This window comes from Colletotrichum tamarilloi, assembly GCF_030869305.1.
Source record: "Colletotrichum tamarilloi strain Tom-12 chromosome Unknown Scaffold_32.1, whole genome shotgun sequence".
Taxonomy (NCBI): domain Eukaryota; kingdom Fungi; phylum Ascomycota; class Sordariomycetes; order Glomerellales; family Glomerellaceae; genus Colletotrichum; species Colletotrichum tamarilloi.
Window position 1 is genome coordinate 227,510 of NW_026849415.1, and position 23,235 is coordinate 250,744.

The 23,235-nt window shown below is 53.8% G+C and overlaps 8 protein-coding genes across 8 annotated transcripts; 5 read left to right on the forward strand and 3 right to left on the reverse strand.

The window, feature by feature from the left end:
* Positions 1-339: 339 nt before the first annotated feature.
* CTAM01_08822 (uncharacterized protein) lies at positions 340-1,107 on the forward strand (the record flags this gene model as incomplete). Its single annotated transcript, XM_060524842.1, has 1 exon — positions 340-1,107. The coding sequence occupies one exon, from the start codon at positions 340-342 to the stop codon at positions 1,105-1,107; it is 768 nt and encodes a 255-aa protein (XP_060380533.1).
* A 560-nt stretch (positions 1,108-1,667) lies between these two features.
* Positions 1,668-5,092, reverse strand: CTAM01_08823 (glycosyl hydrolase family 31; the record flags this gene model as incomplete). The annotated part of the gene is made up of 4 exons (XM_060524843.1): positions 1,668-1,913; positions 1,985-3,636; positions 3,689-4,138; positions 4,189-5,092. 4 exons carry the CDS (start codon positions 5,090-5,092, stop codon positions 1,668-1,670), a joined length of 3,252 nt encoding a protein of 1,083 aa, XP_060380534.1.
* A 1,230-nt stretch (positions 5,093-6,322) lies between these two features.
* On the forward strand, positions 6,323-7,303 carry CTAM01_08824 (uncharacterized protein; the record flags this gene model as incomplete). The annotated part of the gene is made up of 1 exon (XM_060524844.1): positions 6,323-7,303. The coding sequence occupies one exon, from the start codon at positions 6,323-6,325 to the stop codon at positions 7,301-7,303; it is 981 nt and encodes a 326-aa protein (XP_060380535.1).
* Positions 7,304-8,276: 973 nt separating this feature from the next.
* Positions 8,277-12,457, forward strand: CTAM01_08825 (uncharacterized protein; the record flags this gene model as incomplete). The annotated part of the gene is made up of 9 exons (XM_060524845.1): positions 8,277-8,295; positions 8,521-9,630; positions 9,730-10,123; positions 10,609-10,970; positions 11,030-11,454; positions 11,512-11,938; positions 11,993-12,051; positions 12,123-12,292; positions 12,421-12,457. 9 exons carry the CDS (start codon positions 8,277-8,279, stop codon positions 12,455-12,457), a joined length of 3,003 nt encoding a protein of 1,000 aa, XP_060380536.1.
* A 605-nt stretch (positions 12,458-13,062) lies between these two features.
* On the forward strand, positions 13,063-14,883 carry CTAM01_08826 (uncharacterized protein; the record flags this gene model as incomplete). The annotated part of the gene is made up of 1 exon (XM_060524846.1): positions 13,063-14,883. The coding sequence occupies one exon, from the start codon at positions 13,063-13,065 to the stop codon at positions 14,881-14,883; it is 1,821 nt and encodes a 606-aa protein (XP_060380537.1).
* Positions 14,884-16,012: 1,129 nt separating this feature from the next.
* Positions 16,013-16,798, reverse strand: CTAM01_08827 (CS domain-containing protein; the record flags this gene model as incomplete). The annotated part of the gene is made up of 3 exons (XM_060524847.1): positions 16,013-16,363; positions 16,477-16,679; positions 16,777-16,798. 3 exons carry the CDS (start codon positions 16,796-16,798, stop codon positions 16,013-16,015), a joined length of 576 nt encoding a protein of 191 aa, XP_060380538.1.
* A 464-nt stretch (positions 16,799-17,262) lies between these two features.
* On the forward strand, positions 17,263-18,360 carry CTAM01_08828 (CDK-activating kinase assembly factor MAT1; the record flags this gene model as incomplete). Its single annotated transcript, XM_060524848.1, has 1 exon — positions 17,263-18,360. The coding sequence occupies one exon, from the start codon at positions 17,263-17,265 to the stop codon at positions 18,358-18,360; it is 1,098 nt and encodes a 365-aa protein (XP_060380539.1).
* A 516-nt stretch (positions 18,361-18,876) lies between these two features.
* Positions 18,877-21,066, reverse strand: CTAM01_08829 (ANTH domain-containing protein; the record flags this gene model as incomplete). Its single annotated transcript, XM_060524849.1, has 5 exons — positions 18,877-20,216; positions 20,266-20,377; positions 20,440-20,630; positions 20,701-20,938; positions 21,019-21,066. 5 exons carry the CDS (start codon positions 21,064-21,066, stop codon positions 18,877-18,879), a joined length of 1,929 nt encoding a protein of 642 aa, XP_060380540.1.
* Between the last annotated feature and the right edge of the window lie 2,169 nt (positions 21,067-23,235).

The following is a 23,235-nucleotide window of genomic DNA, read 5'->3' on the forward strand; positions in this document are numbered from 1 at the left end:
GTCCTCAATCGATTGAAGCTTCCAGCAAGCTTCCTCTTGATTGTGTCGCATTTCAATTCAAGCTATCAAGCACAACTCTTCCAAAGCTGCTGACGCTCTTCGTCATTTATCCAATCACAACACCTACGCTACATCACCCAGCTGCGATAATTCCACGGAGCCCCCATACGACCCAGCACTTATAGTTCAATCCGATTCGCAAACCACACCTCAGCGACAACGCGATTTGAACGAACACCTTACTTTCTCGCGACTTTCCACAAGCCTAGACAGCGACACAATCCTCAAGCTCAACCACCGACCCTGCAGCTCTCCGGGGCGTCCAGCAACCCGCCCACCATGACAGCCGTCGCCCCCCGTCCAGAAACAAACCACATCCTCACCCACGCCGCGACAGCAACCTCCTTCGCCTTCACCCCCTTCCTCCGCCAAACCTACCGCCACGAGCTCTCCTCGGACCGCCCGCAATGCAAGCCCTTCCTCGCGGGCCACTGCCCCCTCGGCGCCGCCTGCCCGGACCGCCATGCCTCCTCCAGCTCCTCGAACCCCACGGGCGGGCCGTCCCTGGTCTGCAAGCACTGGCTCCGCGGCCTCTGCAAAAAGGGCGAGTCGTGCGAGTTCCTGCACGAGTACAACCTCCGCAAGATGCCCGAGTGCAACTTCTTCATGCGCAACGGCTACTGCTCCAACGGCGAGGAGTGTTTGTATCTGCACATTGACCCGCAGTCCAAGCTGCCGCCGTGCCCGCACTACGACAAGGGCTTCTGTCCGCTCGGTCCGCGGTGTAGCAAGAAGCACGTGAGGAGAAAGTTATGTGTGTATTACCTCGTCGGGTTCTGTCCCGAGGGTCCCGGGTGCAAGTATGGTGCGCACCCGCGGTGGAGGACGGATTTGGAGAAGCCGAGTGCCAAGGTTGAGGGCGAGGAAGGGGAGATCAAGAAGGATGGGGAGAGGGAGGATGGCGAGATGTTTCAGCAGCATCGGGGGGACAGGCAGCGGGATATGCATGATGATCGGGGGCACGGTGGAGATCGGAGGCATGGTGGTCGTGGAGGCCGGTGGCGCGGCGGCGGGAATAAGAGATACCGTGGACGTGGTGGCCACTGAGAGAGGCTTTGATGGACGAGGTGATGGGGGCATGTCTGGACGTGCGACTTTGCTGCTTCGACTAGGATTGCGAGGTCCAGGGAAGTCTGCGAGGGCTTGGGGGCCGCTATGGGATAGCTGGCTGAACGTGGCAGCATTGCTCGGATGCTGGGCCACAACGGATTCAATGATACCAAATTTATTATTCACATTGATCATACTGCCCTAGATTCAGGGATCTTAAGAATTGTTCACTCAATGCCGCTGGGTAGCAGGTGCATTTGCGCTGATCCCAAATATCACAAGCGCATACAACTTGTTTTCATTTGATACTGAACAATACAGTAAATCCAGGGCCTCTGAGCGTTTAGATGGTTTCATCTTGCTAAAGGGGCGAGCATCTCTTTTCTTCCTTTCGGCTGCTTCTTGATATCTGCAGTCTTCTTTGGGTACAGTTAACCCCCCTTTTTTGGTGTGACGTCCGCTGCTCATTCGCTCCTACACACCACAACATTATCTAGATACTCTTCAACACACCAAAGATCCGAGCCCGAGGTGTGTTCTTTTCTACCTCAAGGCCTCTAGGACCAAGTAAGCTCCCACGAAGAGGACCATGCACCGGCAGATGTGAAAGACTGCAGACCAGTGACGTGGAGAACGCGAGAAGACGAGTCAAAGGACCAATTCGCTCCGTCCAGGGCCTTTCCGTTAAGAGATACCGAAGAAACGTCGCTCTGGACTCCCAGAACGGTGACGTTTCCGAGCGGGTTCGAGTCCTTGAACTCGCCAGATGGAGTGGCCTTGAGCGACTTGTCGGAAGAGGAGAGCTGTTTATCATGTTAGCGCCTACTTTGACCTCTTTGTTTTTGAATTGTGATGGAAGGGGGAAAATCATTACCTCTACAGTCAGAGTAGCCTCTTGCTCCAAGCTCTCGCCGTCGTCAACATAGAGGCTACCCGCAGCAGCACCCTCGCCGTCCAGCGCAACAAGTAGACCCCAAGGGTTCGCCCGGCTCTCAGTTGTCGTCAAGGCGGGCTCTTGCGTCGGGATAACGTATCCGCCACGGAGGTAGACCGGAATATGACCCAGCGGCGCATCGATCGTCACGTTCTGTCCGGGTGAGACGCCGGTGACGGCGGACTGGTTATACCAGTCATACCAAACGGTGCCCTTACCGACGCCGGGGAATACACCGCCGACGGTGCTGGCGCCTTGCTCAAGGCAGGGGGTGACCATGACTGCCGGGCCGAGGAGAAACTGCCGATCCGCGCCCGCGAGCCAGGGCTCGTCGGAGAACTCCCACGCCAGCGCGCGCATGACGGTGTCGCCGAGGGTGTGCGCCTTGTAGAAGGCCGTGTACATGTACGGCAGCAGCGCGTAGCGGATGGCCATGGCGGAGCGCGAGGCCTCGGCGACGGCGGACCAGCGGTAGGGCTCCTGCGGGATGGCGGCGAGGACGTTGTGGTTGCGGTAAAAGGGGAAGAAGGCGCTGAGCTGCATCCAGCGGGCGCAGAGCTCCATGTCGGTGTTGCCGTTGAAGCCGCACGTGTCGACGCCGAACATGGGCACGCCGAAGATGCTGAAGGACAGGGCCTGCGGGATGGAGAAGAACATGTAGGCCCAGAGGGAGGCGTTGTCGCCGCCCCAGTGACCGGCCCATTTGCCGGAGCCGGCGAAGGTGGAGCGGCCGATGATGAAGGGGCGTTTGCCGGGGAAGACGGAGAGGAGGGCGTTGTAGGTGGCGTTGAGGATCTGGTGGCCGAAGAGGTTGTGGAAGTCGTATTCTTGGGTGCCGCCATGGTGGGTTGCGTTGGGGGAGACGGCGTGGACGGCGAGGTCGCCTTGGATGTTGTCGATTACGTAGGGGGGGTGGTTCACGTTGCGGACGCCTGGTGTGGGCTTGGTGCGGAGGTATGAGGTTGTTGATGTCGTTGTGGGAGTGGCAGATGCTGAGGTTGCTGCGGTTGAGGAGGTGGATTGGGCGGCTGCCAGTGAGGCAGAGAGGGCGGAGACGGAGGCGGCCTCGGTGCCGTTGGTCTTGTTGAAGCCTTCGGGGTACTGGAGGACTTCGTTGCCCGGTTCGCCGGGGAGCGAGAAGGGAGGGTGGACGGGATTGAGGGTGAGGTTCCCACTGCCGCAGCTTCCGACGCAGAAGGAGGAGACTTCGGACATGTCGATCCAGATGCCATCAAAGGCGACCTTTTGGAACCAGGTCACCATTTCGGTGGTCCACCACTCAAACGTCTTACTGCGGCCAAAGACGGCGCCGACCCAGTCTGGGAAGACGGTGTAGCCGGGCCAGACAGCGCCGACGTAGAGAGATCCGTCTGGGTTGAGCATGAAGGCGTCGGCTTCGACGCCGCGGTCGTATGTTGGGTAGGCATCGCTGGCATTTTCTGGGTTGGGGGCGTAGATGGCGGAATCGACGATGGGGACAAAGTGTTGGCCGTTCTTGTGCAGGTTACCGAGGACACGGGCAGCATCTTCGTAGCCCCAGGAGTTTTGGTCGTCTTCGAAGTCGCGGTATTGGTTCATGTAGTCAATATCGGCTGGGAGTAGTTAGTTCTGAATTGTGGGCGACTTTGAGACGGGTTAACTCACCCCAGAGAGTTTCCAGAGGAATCTCAAACTTGGCAAAGTCATCTGCAATCTCCTGCAGGTTGTCCCAGCTGGTATAGCCCCATCTGCACTGGTGGAAGCCGAAAGTCCAGTACTGCTGCATGGCAGGCAAGCCGACGGTGGTCTTCTGGTAGGACTTCATCACGGCGTCAGCAGTCGGTCCAGCGTAGAAGTAGAGGTCAATGGTGCCACCCAGGCCTCTCCAGGTGATGTTCGACTCCCGAAGCAAGATTTCCTGGGCGTGAGCGTTACGGAGGAAAACTCCGTGGGTGTAGGATTTGTAGTCGGCATTCTTGTCCGTGGCATTAGCGACGTAGACGGCCGACTTGGTATCGGCATCGACTTGGTAGTAGCGGGTATCGAGATAGACCGGGTGAGAGCCATAGATGTTTCCATCGATTGGGTCACCGGCATCAGCCGCGTAGAGTGTGCCTATTCCTGTGAGTTTTGGTACGCCTTGGTCCTGTACAGCGGTTACTTACGAGTCAGATTGTTGTTCAGCTTGAAGCCATGGATAACTTCACCAAGTCCATACAGGTTGTAATTCTCAGGAAGCGGCGAAGCAAACTCGAAGAATTGATCTTCAAATACAAGCTTAGTTCCTGTGGTCGTGAACAAAACATCTCCAGTACTCTTCCTGGACACGTTGAAGCCGAAAGTGGGCTCGTTTGCCCACTTGAACTCCAAATCGCTGTCTGAGCCATCAGAGCTCGCCTTCCCGTCTGCAGCGGGTTTCGGGACGAACTCTTCAGGAAGAATGAACCAAGTGTTGTTCTCAGCACCCAGGTACCGCGGCAGCACCTGTACGTGAAGACGGTCCGTTGCGAGGTAGTCGACAACGAGTGTCAAAGCCTCGACGTCGTTCCCGTACAAATTGCAAGCTGAGCCGGCGAGGTCGAGGTTGGCGGTGAATCCGTGTGATGTCGTCTGGACGTTGGAAGCCGTGTATCCCGGGCATACGCTCTGCGGGTCCTTGGCCTCCGGGTCCTCAATGTTGGGAATGAGATGCGCTCCCTCGTCTGCCGACGCGGGGACGGTGAACTGCGAGTGGCCGCTACTGATCGTGGTAGAGGCCAGGTACTGCCGTGCAAACGGCTTCCCGAATTCCGCGACCCTCGCCATCGCACAGAGCGCCATGATGGCGACTGCCGACAGGAGAAAGGGCACGCGGGTGAACATGTTGCCGTTGTTGCGCTGTGTGTCGTGTCGTTTCTCTCCTTTCTCGCTCGGGTATTGCTTTGAGCGGCGGGTGTAGAGCATCCAGAGACACTGAGAGAAGATGAGGAAGGCGGCGATCCAACAAAGTGTAGTCGTCGAGACAAAGGCGTTCGCCGCCGTTCTTATACCCCTCCATCCTCCCCAGTCCATCCAGTCGATGAGCGTCATTTTTCTACCGATAGTGAGAGTAGTGTAGCGTTGTAGTCGCAGTCAATTGATTACCAAACGAATACCTGCTTCAATTGGTCTTACAGGAAGAAAGAAAACGAATCATCATCGTGAGAAGAAAATCGTCGGCCAGACTGCGGTGTAGCTTAAGCTTCCCCGCACAGACTAATGCGGAGGGGAGAGACGAATGCCGGGGGTAAAGATGGGGGAGAGAGATGGAATGACGGTTAGCCCCGAGGAAAGATCGTTCTCTGGGGTAAAGAGAGGAAGCCACGGTTGGCCGTAGGGCCTGAGTTTGTGCGAACTTAATCGCGAAGCGGTTGATGTGGGATGGGAGAGGAAGCTAATGTGGTGGAATGTTGGTGTATGTGGTGACGGAATGGCGCCAGAAGTTGGGGAAATGTGCGGAGTCTGGCGGAGTTGACGCAGACGGCGCGGCTCTCCCCATCTCACATCGTCCCATGGGGTTGTCGATCGCCGAAGAAGCGCCCGCCAGCGTGTAAGTGAATTGCTTGTCGCGACCTCACAGTTATACCTGAATGTGCTGCCTCTACAGATACTGATTGGATAAAATAGTCGCTGAAATTGCCCTTGTGAGCTCCATCGACTTGCAGCAAACCATTGGGGCTTCTAGCTGGCTAGGGATTCTTCTCCTTGGAGGTGAGTAGAAACTGCTGGGTTCACCGGCTTGTGGGGTACTCCCCGGGCTACTCACTGTTTTCTGAATACAATGACAAACCGTTGAAGTAATGTTGACTCAGGGAACTGACAGTAGTCTACGAGTTGAGATATGAGTCCGGCAAAAAGTGTTATGAGCTTCTTACAAGACTATGAATCTGGAGCCTAGCGGCTGCCTTGGAAAGCCTTTTTTCTTTTGCTATACAATGCGCCGGCGAATCGTGACTATGGGGTCGCCAGTCAATGGTATAGGGACATCAAGGTTGAAACCGCAGTTATGAGGTCGAAATAGCTAGCTAGTTGTTCGGACATGAACCTTCGCTACCTTGAGAAGCAATGTCTGGGAATCTGTATCTCCAATGCCATTGGGGTATGAACATTCGTAGAGTTACCGGAGAAAGCATTGCGCAGTGGTTAAAGATCATCCGCTCTCGCAATACTTCGTGCCAGACACTCCAGAATAGCAATCGAGAAGCAGTGAGATCTGTAAGAAAAACAACGGAAGCCATTACTTGAGTCATATTCTATTCTTTATCAAAAAATCCATAAAAAATGGAAACAAAACCGAGCTCTTCGAAAACTAACTTGGAATTTCTCAACGAAATCGAGACGCGGGATATGTACGCAGAGCCCAAGCACTACGTCTTCCTGGCCTGGCCACTCAAAACAATGCTCACCGATGCCGCTATGGCGAAGTGCTTCGCTGACATTATTCAGCCATCCAAGCCGGACACATTTCTCTGTCACTGGGTGAATGAGGAGTATCTCAAGCATTTTGCGTGGAAAGAGAAGACCCTATCGCCATGGGAAGACAGCCCAAAGCTGGTAATGCTTCTCACACGCCTGGAAGCCGCTCGACTTGGGGGTTGGTGTCAGCATCAAAATGTCTCCAAGGCACCTGGATTCGAGGCGTACACTCCAAGATTAGTTAAAGAGTTCCAGGAGATGGCGGAGGCTAAATATGGCATAACCGGTGGTAACAGGGCCCTGTACTTGGGTCTTGGCGTACTCTCGTACGAAGTTGGAGGTGATCAGTACAAATGGCCACGACATTTCCTGGGATGCCCGCAGGAATTGGGCGTAACGTGGACATCATCGGGCTGTCAGTTCTGGAGAAAGGAGGCTCCCCAACAGACTCGACTGACGCAGATGCTACTCCAGGAGCACAATCTGAAGCCCTCAAATACGGGACTTTCGGCTGCGCAGCAGACTCAAGGCCAGGCCATCTCCGGGAACATACAATCTGACATGGCCAATTTAAGAAAAGGGCTTCCTTCGCCTTCGGCAGTCTTACCGAGGGTACTGGACCTCAACGTCCACGGTGAGAACGGCCAAACACAGATGCCTATGCATCTTGGTATCATACAACACGGACTCCAGCAGACATTCCCCGCGATTTCAGTTGGTCAGCAAATCACCATCGATCAGCCAAGAGGCCTGAAGCGGGAGAGAGACAAGATGGTGACGGGGATCAAGGCAAAGCCTGGTCATGAGGAAGCACAGGACCCTCCTCGAAAACGCCGTGAGATTTGAAGAGACCCCGTATCGTTCGGGGTCGCAGAGGTGTTGGACTTGGTACTCTGGTCACGTAGATATCAACAACTTACGGAAAGTCTACTTCAAACCGTCCAAAGGAGGAGTATTGATACGTAAGGTACTTGGGAGACGTGATTCTCCTAACGCTAATTCGGTTTCGGTGTTGATTTGGCTGAGTTCCTGTGAGGCGGTCGAGACGAGGAATACTGCTCTGTATCTCTTGAAGACCGGTCTCATGTCGTCGATTGGCTCGATTATCTGCTGTTAATAGTCATTCATGGCCAAAGTTGGACCAAGTTATTAGATAATATCAGCAGTAGCCGACGCCGTGCAACAAGTACTTGGTAGTCAATTGAGCCTCATGAACGACTCTGAGCCTACAACTTTGTCTCAGTGATAATAGGTGGGTTATTGTCACCCTGGACCATCTGTTGAAGAGAGAAGTAAAAGATTGACGCGAAAAAGGTCGACTCGGTGGTATCAATAACTGTTGCCTAGAGAGAGTGCCGTCCGTATTCGGAGACTACTTACACAGTCCGGCTTCCGGCAGCCAACGGATGCTATGTCAACAGAGACATAATGCAAGAAAATAACATTAAAATTTCGGCAAGGTTTCAATAGAGGATGCATAACACAGCACGTTGGTAGGATGTACCAAGAAGGATCTCCATTCTGGCCAAAGGCGAACATCGCTGGTGCCAGCCGAGGCACAGCGTTTGACCACAGCCGGTTATAAGTCACATCAACTGGACCAAACCACAGGATCGTCTCACAATCATGCTTTTTTTTTTGGCCTAAATGGGCATGATAAGCAGTGAGACCACTTTCACCTGGAACCGAAGACTCTGTGTACTCCTGTGGTTTTCAATTCTTGAGATACTCCTCGCGCAATATGATGACTCGCTATCAACTATACCGACCAGCAATTTGGTCAAGCTGCTAATGACACCTACCTCAAACTGAAATTGAAATGGATCCTGACTACTCATGTAGCTTTATTTTTCCATGCTGCTCCAGGGACAACAAATCGGAAAGAGGGATATCGAAGCATTGCAGCACAATAAGCTCGATCTTACCAACAATCAGCCCACTTTACAATGACTTCGTCGAGACATAGAAAAACGCTTTGCTACCCAGAAGCTGTGTCTATTTAGAAACAGTATGAACTCCTCTATATATGAACGAAACTATATCCACAGTCATGTAACAACCAGACTGCTCCTTCAAGCGGCGTATCCTGCTATGCTCGACTGTCGGCGGGTTCACCCACGCCGCCCCGGTCCTCGAGCTCGGCGCTGTACTCGCAGCCCGCGGCCACGAAGTCCACTTCGGAACCAACTCCGGCCAGGAGCACTGGGCGTCAGACTATCCATCCATCACCCGCGTCCACAGCTTCGGTCCAGCCATGCCAGACGCCGACGCCGAAGCGCACTACGCGCACATGATACAGTGGCGGCCCAGCGACGGCGTCGGATCCATCATGGAATCCAAGTATCTCTTTGACTGCTACTGGCCGGACACTTGGTTCCATTTACGCGAACTCATGCTCGACACAGAAATCAAGCCTGACATGATTATCGCAGACTTTTTTGTCGAGGCCGCGGCCAAAGATATGATGATTGAGTTTGACGTCCCCATTGCCGTCATGCGGCCGCAGATGCCGTATCTCCTGGCGCCTGTGAGTTATATCCCCGGCCAGCCGGGCTTCCAGGTCGATTTCACGCCCACGTCGGAGAAGGCTTCGATTTGGTTCCGTATCAGGAATGAGATTGTCTTGTTCTGGGCGCTGCCGCATGTTTTTGCGTGGATCAGCTGGACACGGGAGATGCGGAAACGACAAGTCGTGAAGCATTCGGTTCCAGTGGCGCCTAAACCGAACCACCTTGTGTTTGTCAACTGGTTCTTTGGACTTGAGCCGGCCAAAGACTTGCCACCACTTATGCAAGTGGTTGGGCCGATCTTGGGGGATGAGTACCCTCCGCTCGATGAAAGCTACCGAGCGTTTCTAGAGTCTTATGATAAGACGGTGTATGTCGCTCTAGGCATCCATATTGTACTTCCACCAGCAGAACTCCTGAAGATACTCACCGGTCTTGTCATGGCTATAGATGCAGGGCATACCAACGGCGTCATATGGTCCACTGGGAAGTCAGCAAGGCAGAATTTCGACAGATCAGCACATGTCAAATCACCCAACGGTGACAAGCTTCCAGTCGGTGATATCATGGATGAGAAGCACGCCGATATCCGAGTCCCATCTTTCGCTCCCCAGCGAGCCGTTCTCGATCATCCCAACACCAGGCTCTATCTTACTCACGGAGGCGGTTCCAGCGCAAATGAGACCCTATTTCACGGAACTCCCACTCTGATGCTGGGCTTCTTCTTCGACCAGCTCGCCAACAGCGCCTGACTCGTCAAAGCAGGAGTCGGTCTCGCCCTGGACAAGTTTGACTTGACTACCACTGAGATCTCAGAAAAGATCGGCCGAATCGTATCCGACGTTGACGGATCCTTTGGCAGGAACGTTGAGCGTATGAAGAGGATAGCGCGCGTAGCATCCCGACGTAAGGAACTTGCTGTCGACATAGTCGAGGAGGTCATCTTTGATCACGAGTTGCGCTTGGTAGGCGGAAGAGCGCTGCGACCGATGCACCTTCAGACGGCAGACATGCGGATGCCGGTGCGGAAGGCTAGGAACTGGGATCTGTGGCTCGTCTCCGTCTCTATGTTGGCGGTCGGGGGTGCAATCTACTTCATGGCCGCGAAGTATGCTCGGCGACTCGATTTAGGCATCTTTAGATTTGTCTCGGGTATCGTGTACGACGTGAATTGAACCACAGACTTGGCGCGACAGTTTGATTTGCAAAATGATGCGATCCTCGAAAACAATGGGCGTCGAAGGAACGAGTATACACATTCCACTGATCGGGGCTATTGGACTTGTCAAATTCGTGAGTTTCTTCGAGATGACTTCATTTGTGTCATGTGTAGAAAGAAGGAAGAAGATATGGTAGGCCGGTTTTAGTGCTTATTGATGGAAAACCAAGTGTTTACGGAGTCTACGCCACGAAGGATGCCTGCAGGTCGATAAATCGGCTCTGCTTTGGCCTTGTCTTACACGGACGTAGACATTCCAGCTCATGTTGAACCTCCGGTCTGGAGCGGGGGCGGCGGAAAGCTACAGCCATGAGCAGATCCGGCCTTTTAATAGCAACCCTTCGATAAGTATATATGGGATGGGGAACCGCAAACTTTAAAAGAACTCATTCAAACAACTTTTATGGATTACTGAACAAAGTCAGCATTGGCTTCGAAAAGTCGATTAAGAGGGAAAGGTTGTCGATATTCCTGCACATCAACACCGGCTACCTTACAAGCCAGCTCTACACTGTGATGGGAATTTCCAACGAACTGATTGTCGTGCGGCTGGGCAACCCGGATGTGAAGACTCTCTTATCAGCATGCCTATTCCTCATACTTGCCTTCGGAGCATTGAAGGTCCTCAAGGCATTATGGAATGGCCTCACAGGCCCGTTGGCCAAGATACCTGGGCCGTGGCTCAATAGGTTCACGGCTCTGCCCTGGATGGTGGCAGTCGTCAGAGGCAAGGCGTTTGAGAAGGGGATCAACTACAACCGTAAATACGGTGACATTGTCCGAGTCGGTGAGTTGTAATACACGTCTCTTAAACATGATGACCTTTGCCGACACCTAATTGAAAAGCCCCCGATCTCGTTCTCGTCTCCGACGAAAAGTCCGTCCACCAGATTCTAGTAGGAATGGACCTCCGAAAGAGCGTCCTGTATGAAAAGTTCAGCCAAAACGAAGACGGCGTCACGCTCTTCACCATGCGAGATCGGTCGCAGTACCGCACCCGGCGAAGGCTCTTCTCTCATGGCTTCTCCATCAGTTACCTCAAGGGCCTTGAGCCGCTGAAGCTGAGTTGTATCGAGGCGCTCGAGGAGTTCATCGACAATCAGTGCGCCCGGGATGGAGGCGAAACCGTCATTGATGCTTGGAACCTCATGGGCCGCCTGGCGTCCGACATCATGAGCGCAACTGCGTTTGGGGGCTCGTTTGAGTTGGTGAAGAATGGAGAGCATCCTATCCGCAAGAAGTTCTCTGAGAGCTTTAAGAGGGGCACAATTGTAAGTGTCACTCCAGTTGGTGGCGAGACGAAATGGCTAACGATTGGCGGGGAAAAGTATCAACTCCTGCCCTTCTTGAAGTATATCCCCTTCCTACCCAAATTTCGGGATCCCGAACTTGCTCAACTCATCAGTGATATCATCGAAAAGAGGCAAGCGTCGACCGACAAGCTGGCCAAGCCTGACCTGCTACAGCTTCTCCTCGACACGCATGAAAAGAACCCAGAGACATTGTCGCGTATCGAGGTGTTTTCCGAGATGCTCGTCTTTTGGCTAGCGGGCAGCGAGACGACCGCTAGCACGCTCACATTCGCAATGATGTTCTTGCTCAATGACCCTCCTTCCTACCAGAACCTTGTCAACGAGATTCGGGGGAGGTTTCCGTTATCGAATTCGCCGGTTTCAGACGACCAAATGACGGACTTGCCGTTCTTGCACGCTGTTTTGAAAGAGACAATGAGGCTTGCTCCTCCGGCAACTGGCGGTAGGATCCCTCTTTCCTAAAGTCTGAACGTATGATTTACTGACAGTTTATCAGGGCTTCAAAGACAGACTGATGAAGATGTGATTCTGTCTGATCACTTGATCCCAGCTGGGGTAAGCCGCCTTTCCTACGAGACACTTAAGTCAAAGTCCATCTTTCCCAGAGCTTGACTGACATCGAACAGACTAGAGTGACTGCAAACACCACCGTACTGCACTGGGATGAGAAGCAGTGGCCTGACGCAGAGAAGTTCGTTCCCGAGAGATGGCTGTCTGACTACAAGGGCACGGCCGCCAACGAAAGAACGGCATACTACCCCTTTTCTGCGGGATCGCGGAACTGTATTGGAAAACAGTAAGTCGCCCGATGGCTCTCATTTTCAGCCTGGTACTAATCAAGTGAGAAGATTCGCGTGGACGGAGCTGCGGCTCACCCTTGTGTCTCTACTTCGGCGGTACGACCTGTCTCTAATCCCCAATCAGTCTCATGAACTTGTTCATTTCACAGTCCTTCATCTGAAAGCGGGAAAGTACATGATTGGCATCAGACCTAGATCTTAGCATTCTGATTCGGAATACCAAAGCCTTCCATATGAATCGAAATGATGATATTATAGTCGTTTGATGTAACACATTTTCTTTATCTTAGTCCCTGATATCAGTAGGCGCGAATCCATCCACTCATCATGAATGGCTCAAGCAGGTGAGAATGAAAGTCTGAACCGTTTTGACTTCAATCTCGACCTTTTGGCGCGTTCACGGTATAATAAAGGCAAGGTTCTCCTATAGCTGAGCGTGTTTGTTTCATAAGAACTGAATACGTTAGTGAATTGTGAGGTATCTATCGCCGCCGAGAATCAACGGGTAACAGTAAGAGCTGCGGCACTGCCTTTTGCAGGGGAGGTGAGGGCCCCTATCCAAAGTACCTTACGGGTATGCGTATGTACAGGGGCGCGTTGCTGGAAAGCTAAGTGGGCCTTACGTAACAACCTGCACTTGAGAAGATTACCTAATTTTCTTAGAGCTCCGAACCCCTACCTTCCGACAGGGAATTTTTTTCCTTTTCCTGATCTTGCTTCCAAGAACTTCTCAATTTCCCTTCTCTCCCCTTCTTTTTCCTTCACCATGGCAGCAGTCAGAGACAGTTTCCTGGACCTGGAAAAGCATCGCCTGCAGCTTGAAGACTCTGTTGCTAAGCTGCAGAAGGCTTTGCAGCACTGGCAAAAATGGGACGCTGAATACGAGTCCTTGAGAGAGGAAATCGAGTCGGTTCCCCAGCCTGCCAGTCGGGAGGCTCTTGCGCGCATTCGCAGAGACTTCGAGGGCGAGGTTGTCGACAAGAAAGAGATCAACGACCTTTTTGGGCGCATTGATCTGAAGCCTGCCGACCAAATTGTCAACCTGCTTTCGCGTCGCATCGACTATGTTTCCAAGAACATCGCCACTCTTGAGAAGCAGCTCGAGACTGCGGAAGAGAAGCACGCTGCCGCCAGCGTTCTCAGCAACCCTGACGTACGGGATGAGGATGGCTTGCCTATAACGGAGATCATCGAGGAGCTCGACGAAGAGGGTAATGTGCTCTCCAGCCGATTGCAGCAGCCTGGCGACTCGAGCGCTCAGATCAGGGAGATCCTGGAGAAGGCAGGCGTCAAGGGCATCCCGGCCGGCCAACCCTCGCAGACGGAGAAGACAGAGCCCATCGTGGAAGACGTCACCGACGAGCCTCTGGCTGAGGCATCCGAGTCAACATCACCAGCCCCGGATCCCGCGCAATCTGTAAAGGAGTCGCTACCCGAAGCAGAGGTTGACGACTCTGTGCCAGCCAAGAAGTCCGTCTCATTCGCCCAAGACACCAAGCCCTCTGCAGAGCAACAGGTGTCGAGGAACGCTCAACGAGTTGAAGAGATCATGCAAACCGCCAGGAGCCAGGAAAACATCAGCCGCGAAGCGCCCGTCATTCCCGAAGACGAGTCTGAGGAAGATGCCTTTCTCCGCCGAGAGATGCTGAAATACGGCATGGAAGAGGTGGGCCAAGTCGTGGCTGAACTCAACCTTGAGGATGGCGATGGCTCTGCCGATGATGACGAGGACTGGGAGTATGAGTACTCTGATCTCGAGGACGACGATGAAGAAGACAAGTTTGGTCGGTCTACTTCCAGCGTCTTAGACGACGGGTATCATCAGCGGATGTTAGAGCTCGAAAAGCGACTCGGGGTCAAGTCTCGGTTCACTCAGAAGTCAGAAGCAGATGACCAGGAGTCAGACGAAGACCAACAGGGCATTGGTCGCATCATCGTTAACTCAGGTGACAAGGGCAAGGCGGTCGAAGCTGCCAAGCCGTCGCCTGTCCCTACGACGTCCATCCTGAGGACCTCTTCCCCGACGGACGCGGACGAGAGCAAGAAGAGCGTCCGGTTCGCACAGAGCCTGGATGTCGCCCCAGATAGCGTTCCGGACATCGCTGCCGCGCCGCCGACTGTTCCTCAACCACCGCCAGAGCCCATCGTGGAGCCTCTCAGCGACATTGTAGAGCGTACCGGCCCCGCCAGACAAGCGGAGGCCAAGTCAACCCGCAAGGTGTCTCGGTTCAAGAAGCAGAAGGCAGCGCCGACGGTCGTTGATGATGGCTTCGTTCCCATGGGCCCGCGCGATGTGCCGTCACGCTTCATCGACCAAGACAGGCCCACCGCCCCGACGGGACCTGAGGGGAAGACACTGGCAGACGCAGTCGTCGAGAAGGAGAGCAAACCTCAGAACGAGAACGCTTTTGACGAGGACTTCATCGACCAGGATCTCGCCGACGAGTATCACCGACAACGTCGGAACTTCATCCAGAAACAGGGTGGCTTCCTCCAAGAGGATACGTCCGTGGTCCGGCCTCTTGATGAAGCTGATGGTGGTCAGCGTATCAGCAAGTTCAAAGCTGCACGTCTCTCTAAGCAGTGATCTGGTCGGACCCAAGAAGAATAGGTATGTGGCTGATTGTTTTCTTAACCTCAACTCCCTCCCCAAAATGATGACCAAGACAATTATTTATACAGTTATCCCTATCTCAATAACATTATGTGGATACGGTTCTAATTTCTGATTTCCTTCTTTCTGCTACTCACGTTTGACGATCTTGTCCAAGGAATCTGGCTAACAAGACGCAAAGTTACCACAGGATACGCCAGCTTCACCATTCGTACCTCCTTGGATGTCCTAAGCTCAGCTCGCCGTAACACATCATGCTAGGTAAGACGAATATCTACTAGCTTTCATTTCCGTCCCCTCGACCTGATGACCAAGACAATTTTTAATACAGTTATCCCTATCTCAATTCCAATGTGTGGATATGGTTCTAATTTCTGATCTCGATGCTATTGCTACTTCGTTGTTGTTTGCACTTCACTTCATCGTTAAGAGTCACGGCTAACAAACGAAACGTTGCAGTTCCCGAATCCAGTGATCACACTGACTGATTGTCCCCCAATCCATTGTTCCCGTCCAGATCTGACCCTGCAACGCCATCCATTCGGACGCGGAGAGGTGGATAGAACGGATAGCAAATTGGATTGATAGAGATCTTACTTTGGGTCTCCCCACGCGATCAGCGATTCTGTAGTTCATGAATCCTGTCGTGTCTTGCTTCTCATACTTTGCTACTATCCACTAATTCTTACAGTGTTGGTTTCTTGTGATGTCGTGGGCAAACTTGTTGCGCGTCTTCCCCCCAACTAGCGTGCATCGATTGGGAGGAAATTGGTCTAGTTTGCGAAACGGACCGCTTATCAATCTGACAATTGATGGGTCGCAGCAATCAATCTGCTTCACCATTACTAGCGGATCCAAGAGCAATGGTCTACGCATGGGCTCTCTGATGCCGTAACCTATGGCTTTCGCCATTCGGTGGTTTTGGCTCTTCGTTTCACCCCTGACATAGCTATTCAGCTCAGAAAAGCATTTAGATATGACTCAATACAAGATCATCGCGGTTCAAAGCATACATCTTTCCCTACATCAGCCTGTCATGAACATGTGTGTACTTTTATTGATTTAGACTCATTTCTCGTGAAAAAGCGGGATCTCTTAATGTCTAGCTAATCTTGGCATTGCTGAAGTCCATCTCCGGGTGCTCGGCCTGGAACTTCTTGAGAATGTCAAACTTCTTCTGCTCGTCCGAGGTGGGTAGCCCTTGCTCCTTTTGGCGCTGGTCAAACATCATCTTCTCCACCATGCCGCGGGTCTCGCCATCGAGGTCGGACAGCTTGCTCGTGTCGGGGGTGATCTTGGAGACGTCAATCTTGGGCGCCGTGGTGACGACGTGCGCCCACCACTCCATCTTGTTGACCTTGTCGAGGTGGATCTCGACCGTCTTTGTGCCGTCGGGCGCCGAGGATAAGGTCCAGGTCGAATCGTCGACGAGGATGGGGTGGGAGAGGTCGCCCTGTGATTTTATCGTTGTGTAAGCGAACTTATCTATCATGCATCGTACTTGCTGTAGCTACGTAGGCACAAGGGAAGATGGAGAGAAGAAAGGACGAAGGAACTGTGGCGTACGCTGACGATGGGCTCTTGGCCCTTCACACCGGCAGAGAGCTTGGTCTTCTTGATGTCGATGACGAGGTCTCTGCTCTTGTAGTTACCGGGGACGCTGAAGGTGATGTCGACGTCGGCAATGGTCTGTTGCCACTTGTACGGCAGCGCATTCTGCTCCTCCGTCTCCTTGGCGCGGGCAGCGGCCTCCTCGGCGGGTGTGAGCTCTGTTTGAACAGCATTTGTCAGCACGGAATTCGTAACGATGATTTGTTTTCGAGTTTGAATATCTGATAAAATATGTTCTAGTAAGCAGAAACGTACCTGGCTTGTCGTTGTCAGCCATCTTGTTGCAATTCTTTGAAGTGGTGTTGACAGTCGAAGGCAGTGGAACGCAAGCGCAAGAAAGGCTGATGGAATATTTGGAGGGGTAGCTGCTAGCTGTGAGACCCCTGCCCCTCCCACCCCTGCTGTGGTCTACCTAGAAGCTCCAACCAATCACCTCGGCTTAATATATCCTTCCCCGTCAGCCTTGCACGTCAACTTGTCGTTCAGTTTTATCGCGGTTGCAGACAAAGCATCATCGTCTTTGCTCGAGCAAGAGGCTCCATTTCTCGACACCTGCCACATCTTCCTTCCTGCCGTTGAAAAGATCGGATTAATCGAATTTGATGTCCGATGCCACCTTGAGATAGGCCTCAATTGCCCGGACTCTCTTCCTCCATCTCCTCCCCGGGAGACCACATCTCCCCGGCCACCGTTCACGAAGAACCCTCCTCCCAGACGACACATCACCACCGTCCTCCAAAAATGGCCACCCGCCGCGCATCAACCTCCGCAACAGCGGCCCCAGCCCCCTCCTCAACAAACGACATCTGCCCCGTCTGCAAAACAATGCGCTACCTCAACAAAGACCTCGAATTCCTCATCAACCCAGAATGCTACCACCCAATGTGCGCAAACTGCGTCGCCCGCATCTTCTCCGACGGTCCCAACCAGTGCCCCTACGCCGGCTGCCACAAGACCCTCCGCAAAAAGGGCTTCAAGTCGGCCTACTTTGGCGACCTCACCGTCGAGCGCGAGGTCGACATCCGCCGCCGCGTCGCCGCCGTCCTCAACAAGGTCGAAGACGATTTCGAGACGCTGGCCGACTACAACGAGTACCTGGAATGGGTCGAGACGCTCACGTTTGACCTCATCTCGGGAACCGACGCGGAGAAGAAGGCGGCCGAGGCGAGGTTGATGGAGTGGGAGCAGGCCCACCGCGCCGAAATCGAGCGGAACCGCAGACTCGCAAAAGAATCCGAAGCAGACCGCGTCGCGCGCTTCGAAGCCGAAAAAGAAGAGGCGCGTCTCCGTCGCGCCGAGGCGATGCAGGAAGACGCGGCTGAGAAGCGCAACGAGCAGCGGATGCGCGAGGACATGCTCAACGGCCTAGCGAGCAGCGACGCCGGCGAGGCCAAGCAGACGCTCAATCGCGTTCTCCTGAAAAAACGCGGCCAGAACCGCCTCCAGTCCGCCGTGGGATCCCTCTCCGACGCCACCTCCACCGGCGCAGGCGGCCTGTCGATCCGCGGCCTCAAGCAGCAAAAGAAGCGCGTGGTCGAGGACAACAAGCCCTACGACCCCTTTGGCGGGCTCAGGCTCGACATGGAGAGGTACAAGATGGGGCCGTCGGAGGAGTACCGCAACCAGTGGGTCGACGAGGCGAGGAAAAAGGACGATATCGTGGTCGGCGGGTACAGCGCCGACGAGTACCTCGGTCGGGCCATGTTCGAAGCCTTTTCCGGGTTGGCTGTGTTTATTGAGGATGAAAAGGGGCCTGAAAAGGTGGCTACTGCCGAGGCGGCTCTGGTCGCGAGTACGGGCCAGACGACACAGAAGATGGATGTGGACGACGTCTTTTGAAGAATACGAAGACAGCTTCTGCACTTTTCTTCTGTCATTTGACCTCTTATTCTACTGGCTTTGGAACGGATTGGGATGCATAGCGATGGCGTTTGGGGTTCATTGGGGCACTACATGCAAAAACAGGATAAATATCTGAGAAACAGACGGGTCAAAGGGGCGATAAATACCCAAAATCGGTAGCAAAGCAAGTTGTGTGGCCACGGGAAAGTGTGTACCTGTATGCAAGAATTACATCTAAGTTATGGCTCACTAAATAATACATCTTTTCAGACTCGTACTGCGACGGTCGCCGGCCTCCGCCGGTCCCACCATCCCAACTTTGGAGCTTTTAGTTTTCGTGTGATAACCCTGTTGCCCGTCTACCTTAAGCATCGTTCGATTGTACAAAGCAGAAAAAAGACCCTTGTGAACGCCACGCTTTGATTTGAGATTTGAAGAAATTGTGACCCCGGGGTTGGACTGGGCTGGTGTATTTGGGAACAGCTGGTTAGAGCTTTTGGGAGAGCACTGCTATTATGTCTGCCAGGGGCTTTGCTGGATGGGTCGAGGGAAGACGGGCGTCGTCTCGAGATTATCCAGTCCGCCACCCATTGGCTGTTGATTATGTTGCCAGCCCATGCCGGTCTGATGGTTGACAAAGGAGCCCTGGCGGAAGGGGTTTGTGGTGCCTGTTGGTTGGGGCACGATGGCTCCAGAGCTGGTTGCAGGCCGCTGCTGCTGGAGTTGAGAGCCGGTGAAGTTCTTAGCGAATGGGTTGGTACCAGTCATCATTGGCTGCAACGGAGCAATCGTGGGAAGTTGCTGTGTTTGTTGCTGAGGTTGAGGCTGAGTCTGGAATGGTGAATTACTAGGAGCCGGTGAAAATGGCTGCTGGGCTTGAGGTGAGGATCTGGCAAAGGGGTTTGTAGACTGCCTCTGCATGTTGGGGCTCGCCGGGGTCGAAAATGCCGTGTTTGTAGACATGCCCGTTTGCTGGGCCATCAACATGGATGCCCGGAAAGGATTGGTGATTTGCTGGCCGGCCTGAGGGCTTAACATGCCTGTATTGCCTGTCGGGAAGCTTGCCACAGAGTCTTGCGGTATTGAACCAAGTGTGCCTGGCTGATACGGCTGAGGCGAGAAGCCCCCGAACCCAGCTCCGGTGAAGCTGGGCTGCAATGGCTGAGCCGCTGGCTGCTGCTGTGGTTGCTGGGGCGGCTGCTGTTGCTGCTGAGGCTGGCCGAACGGATTTGTGCTCTGCGGCTGGTACGGGTTAGAAGCGAAGCCTGTCTGTTGCGGCATAAATCCTGTCGGCTGAGGCGCAAAGCCATTCTGCTGGAATCCAGTGGGTTGCGGTTGGAAGGGACTGTTGTTGGCGAAACCGGTCTGCATCGGCATTTGCTGCTGTTGCTGGTGCTGTTGTGCGTTCGGCGCCATCGTCGTCTGGTTCTGTTCGATAGACTCGAAGAAGTCGATAAGATCGGGGGCAGGACCCTTGGCGGTCTCGGTCTTCGGCTGCGACAGGCCATTCGTGCTCGGGAACGTGCTGCTCGGGAAAGGGTTGTTTGCCGCAGGCTTTGAGTCGAATGCGCTAGTCGGCTTTGAGGCTCCTCCCACCTTGTTCTTCTTGCCCTGCTGCTCAGCAATGTATTGTCTCCGGTTGACTTCGAAGTCCGGGTCGCTCAAGTACTCCTCCAGCTGGCGGCCCAAGTTAACCGGCGCATGCTTCAACTTAGGAACCTCGACCCTTGTTTGGTGCTCGTATTGGCGTGCGACGCTGAGGTATTGCACTACGAAATCGGTCTGCTTGGTGAAGGTGCGGTAGATTGCCATGGCTCTTTCGGCATCGACCTTGGACATTTCAAAGAAGGTGCCTTTTCATGTTAGTTACAAGGACATGCTACGGCGTATGGGTCGCCTTACCGAGAATGTTAATCATTCCCTGGTTTAATGCCTGGAAGAGAGCCAGCACATCGAGCACCAGCAGTCTGAAGACGGTGACTGTAATTTCGTTTTCGATTTCGCCCTCGAGAACCTGTGTGACGTCAGCAACTGTCGCGCTTGGAGACGCTTCGCGAAACCGAGTCGGGGACTAACATCGCATTTCAAAAGGGCCGAAATCTGACTCTGAAGAATCTCCGTCTCTCGCAGGAGGCCCTTGTCGACCGAGAGCTTCTCCAGTCTAGATTCCTTCGTCCGCACCCAATCGCACTTGGTTTCTCGGTAGGCTTTGGATCTCGCGGCGAGGTAGCCGGCGTAATGCCGAATGTTCCGTCCTTGTGTCTGGGCTGTAGGGTAGTTTAGAAAACAAGTCCAACAAACCTCGGCCAGTACTTGATTTTTGCAGGAATGACTAACCGTCGGTGAAGCTGCTGATAGCAAGCGTGTTCGGGTGCCTCGACAGATAGGCAAGTGTGACAGCGGGCGAGCCTTCACGGATCATCAGGTGGACGGTGATCAAGCTCTTGAAGACGACGGTCCATGTTGAGTCTCGTAGACGGAACTGCAGGGCGCGGAAGACCTCCCCCACGCCCGCTTCGCCGGCATGTGTCGCAACGAGAATGTGTTCGATATATTTCGTCTTGGGCGGCGCGGCCTAGGAGATGGGATTAGCACTATGACTGGGAGAGACGCGCTGAGCTGCCCGACGTGGGCTTCAGCATCCCTTTGACCTACCTTTATCTTGGTGGCCCCTTTGACGGATTTTTCGAATGAGCTCGACATTTTGTCGCTCGGTCAAACAGTTCAATCAAGTTGAAATTCTGTGATAATCAGGGTCGACAAGGTTGGCGACAGAGAGGAGGGTAGTCGTGGTTGGCGGATCGGATGAAAGTCGCACGAAAGTGGAAAGCGGCGATGGAAGAGTCCGGCCGTCACGGGCCTCGATCAAGTGTCCTTGATAGAGCTGACCCCTTCAATGGGTAATCCAACAAGCAGAAACCACGAGCTCGACAAAGGGTGATATTGGGTCGCTGGCGACAGCGAGGAGGAATGTGTGGGTGCGTCGGTGGTGACGGGGGCGCGACGACGTTTGGTTGCAGCCCAGGGAAACCCTCAACTGGGCGAAATTGGGTCCCAGCAAGCTTCAATGCGAGAGGGATAGTTCGGATCCGGAGTATGGACCTATGGCCATGACAAGGTGTCGGAGGGCCTGCGGATGGGGAAGCGGATTAAGGATACAGGATTGGATATCGTTTATCGTAATGTAGGCCTGATTTGGCTTCGTTGGGTAGGCCGGGAAATGAAGGACGGACAGCGTCAGTATTGACGATGGCCACGTTGGTCGGGAAGTGGTGGGATAGATGGATGGGGTGGACCGCGAAGGAGGACGGGCCACGGTCTTGATTTGGAGAGGTCGGCTGGTCGGGCTTGGGCTGGGCTGAGCCTACGTAAGGTTGCTGGACAGTGGTCACTTGTGTCGTGGTAGTGGAGGTGGGCGGGAGGATGGAGAGACGGAGGGAGAGAGAGAGAGGAGGTGCCGCCGCTGGCTGTGCTGGCCGTGCTGCTGGCTCAACGTGCGCTTGTTCGGGTGTGAGTGGCCGGCGTTGTCTCTAGCGAGTTCCGTTTGACAGCCCGCGATGCTGGTGAAGTTGTGCTGGGACACCTTCAGTTCTTGGGTACCTTAGTTCTGCTGATCCAACGGGAAGCCACCTCAAGTGCAGGTGAAGGGTACGTACCTTCGGTTAGGCCGGTGATACCTCTTGGTTGATACCTTACTTTGGGAATCCTGGAACCTTGCGTTCGTACTGAAGTGCGGATTGAAGTGCGATGCTGCTGGCAACTCGGCAAACGTCCCCGTGGCAGCTTCTAGGTAGTTCCAACTGGCAACAATGAAATGTATAACTTGCACGTATCAAAGTGAGGTGGCCTTGGCGTTGATGGGTGCGATTGGGACTGCGACATGACCGCTAAAGAGATTCTCCAAGGGCAGATTCCATTCTCCCTAGGCAGTCTCCTGCATATCACTCAATCGATTCCATCACTCTTGCAGACGCCAGACAGCAGAAAGCGAGTTGATTCAGTTTAGCGCCTCTTTTGGCGTGTGTGAGGTGGACCGCAGAACGGGATCCCGAACACCATCTGCCTTGGCCCTTACCTAGGGGCCAAGCCATCTCACCCTTAAACCCTCCACCGGCGTCGAGGCTATGCAGCTGTAAGCCTGTGAATTATAGAAATGTGTGACCTGTGAGGTGCATGCTGCCATTGTCCCGTCTTTCCCCCTCGATGCTCCATGCTCCGTGACACGGACGAACACTGGCAGTCCCAATGAGCCGGGATCTTCCAACGACCTGAAGGCTGTGGGTGTGTGTGGGGAACAGAGACCGAGCCTGGAGAAGCAAGCATGATTGTATTCCGCCATTGCTGATGATGGATCTGGTCTGATGATGGCTTCACTGATCCGATCTTCTTGATAGCTTCATCAGTAAGCCTACCTTCAGCTGTGTACCTCAGTACGTTCCTATCCAACGATTTATACTGAACGCTCTTGATTCAATCTTCACCCCTCGTGCTCGGCGCAACTGCAAAACTTTGAACGGCACCATGAGTTATTGAAACACTTTGGGGAAACATGGGGTTCGCTGAATCATCAAACGGAGACATCCATCTCCTTCACATGTACGGAGTAGAGCGTAGCGGCACGATGGTCAGTTCTCGGACCCCTTATTTTCTTCTTTCGCCCGTCATCGGGGTCTTGATTGATTCATTCCAGTCTGGGAATGGCTGGCGAGCCGCTCAGGGCGCCATCCCCGTCAATGTGTATGCACTGACGAGGTCAAAAAAAAGTCTACCATACAGAAAGATTGTCCAAGATTTGGTGTATCCCATCCGCCACCGACGGCGGCCAGTCGCGATTCAACTTCGTCCATTCTCATACCGCGCCTGCAAAGCCCG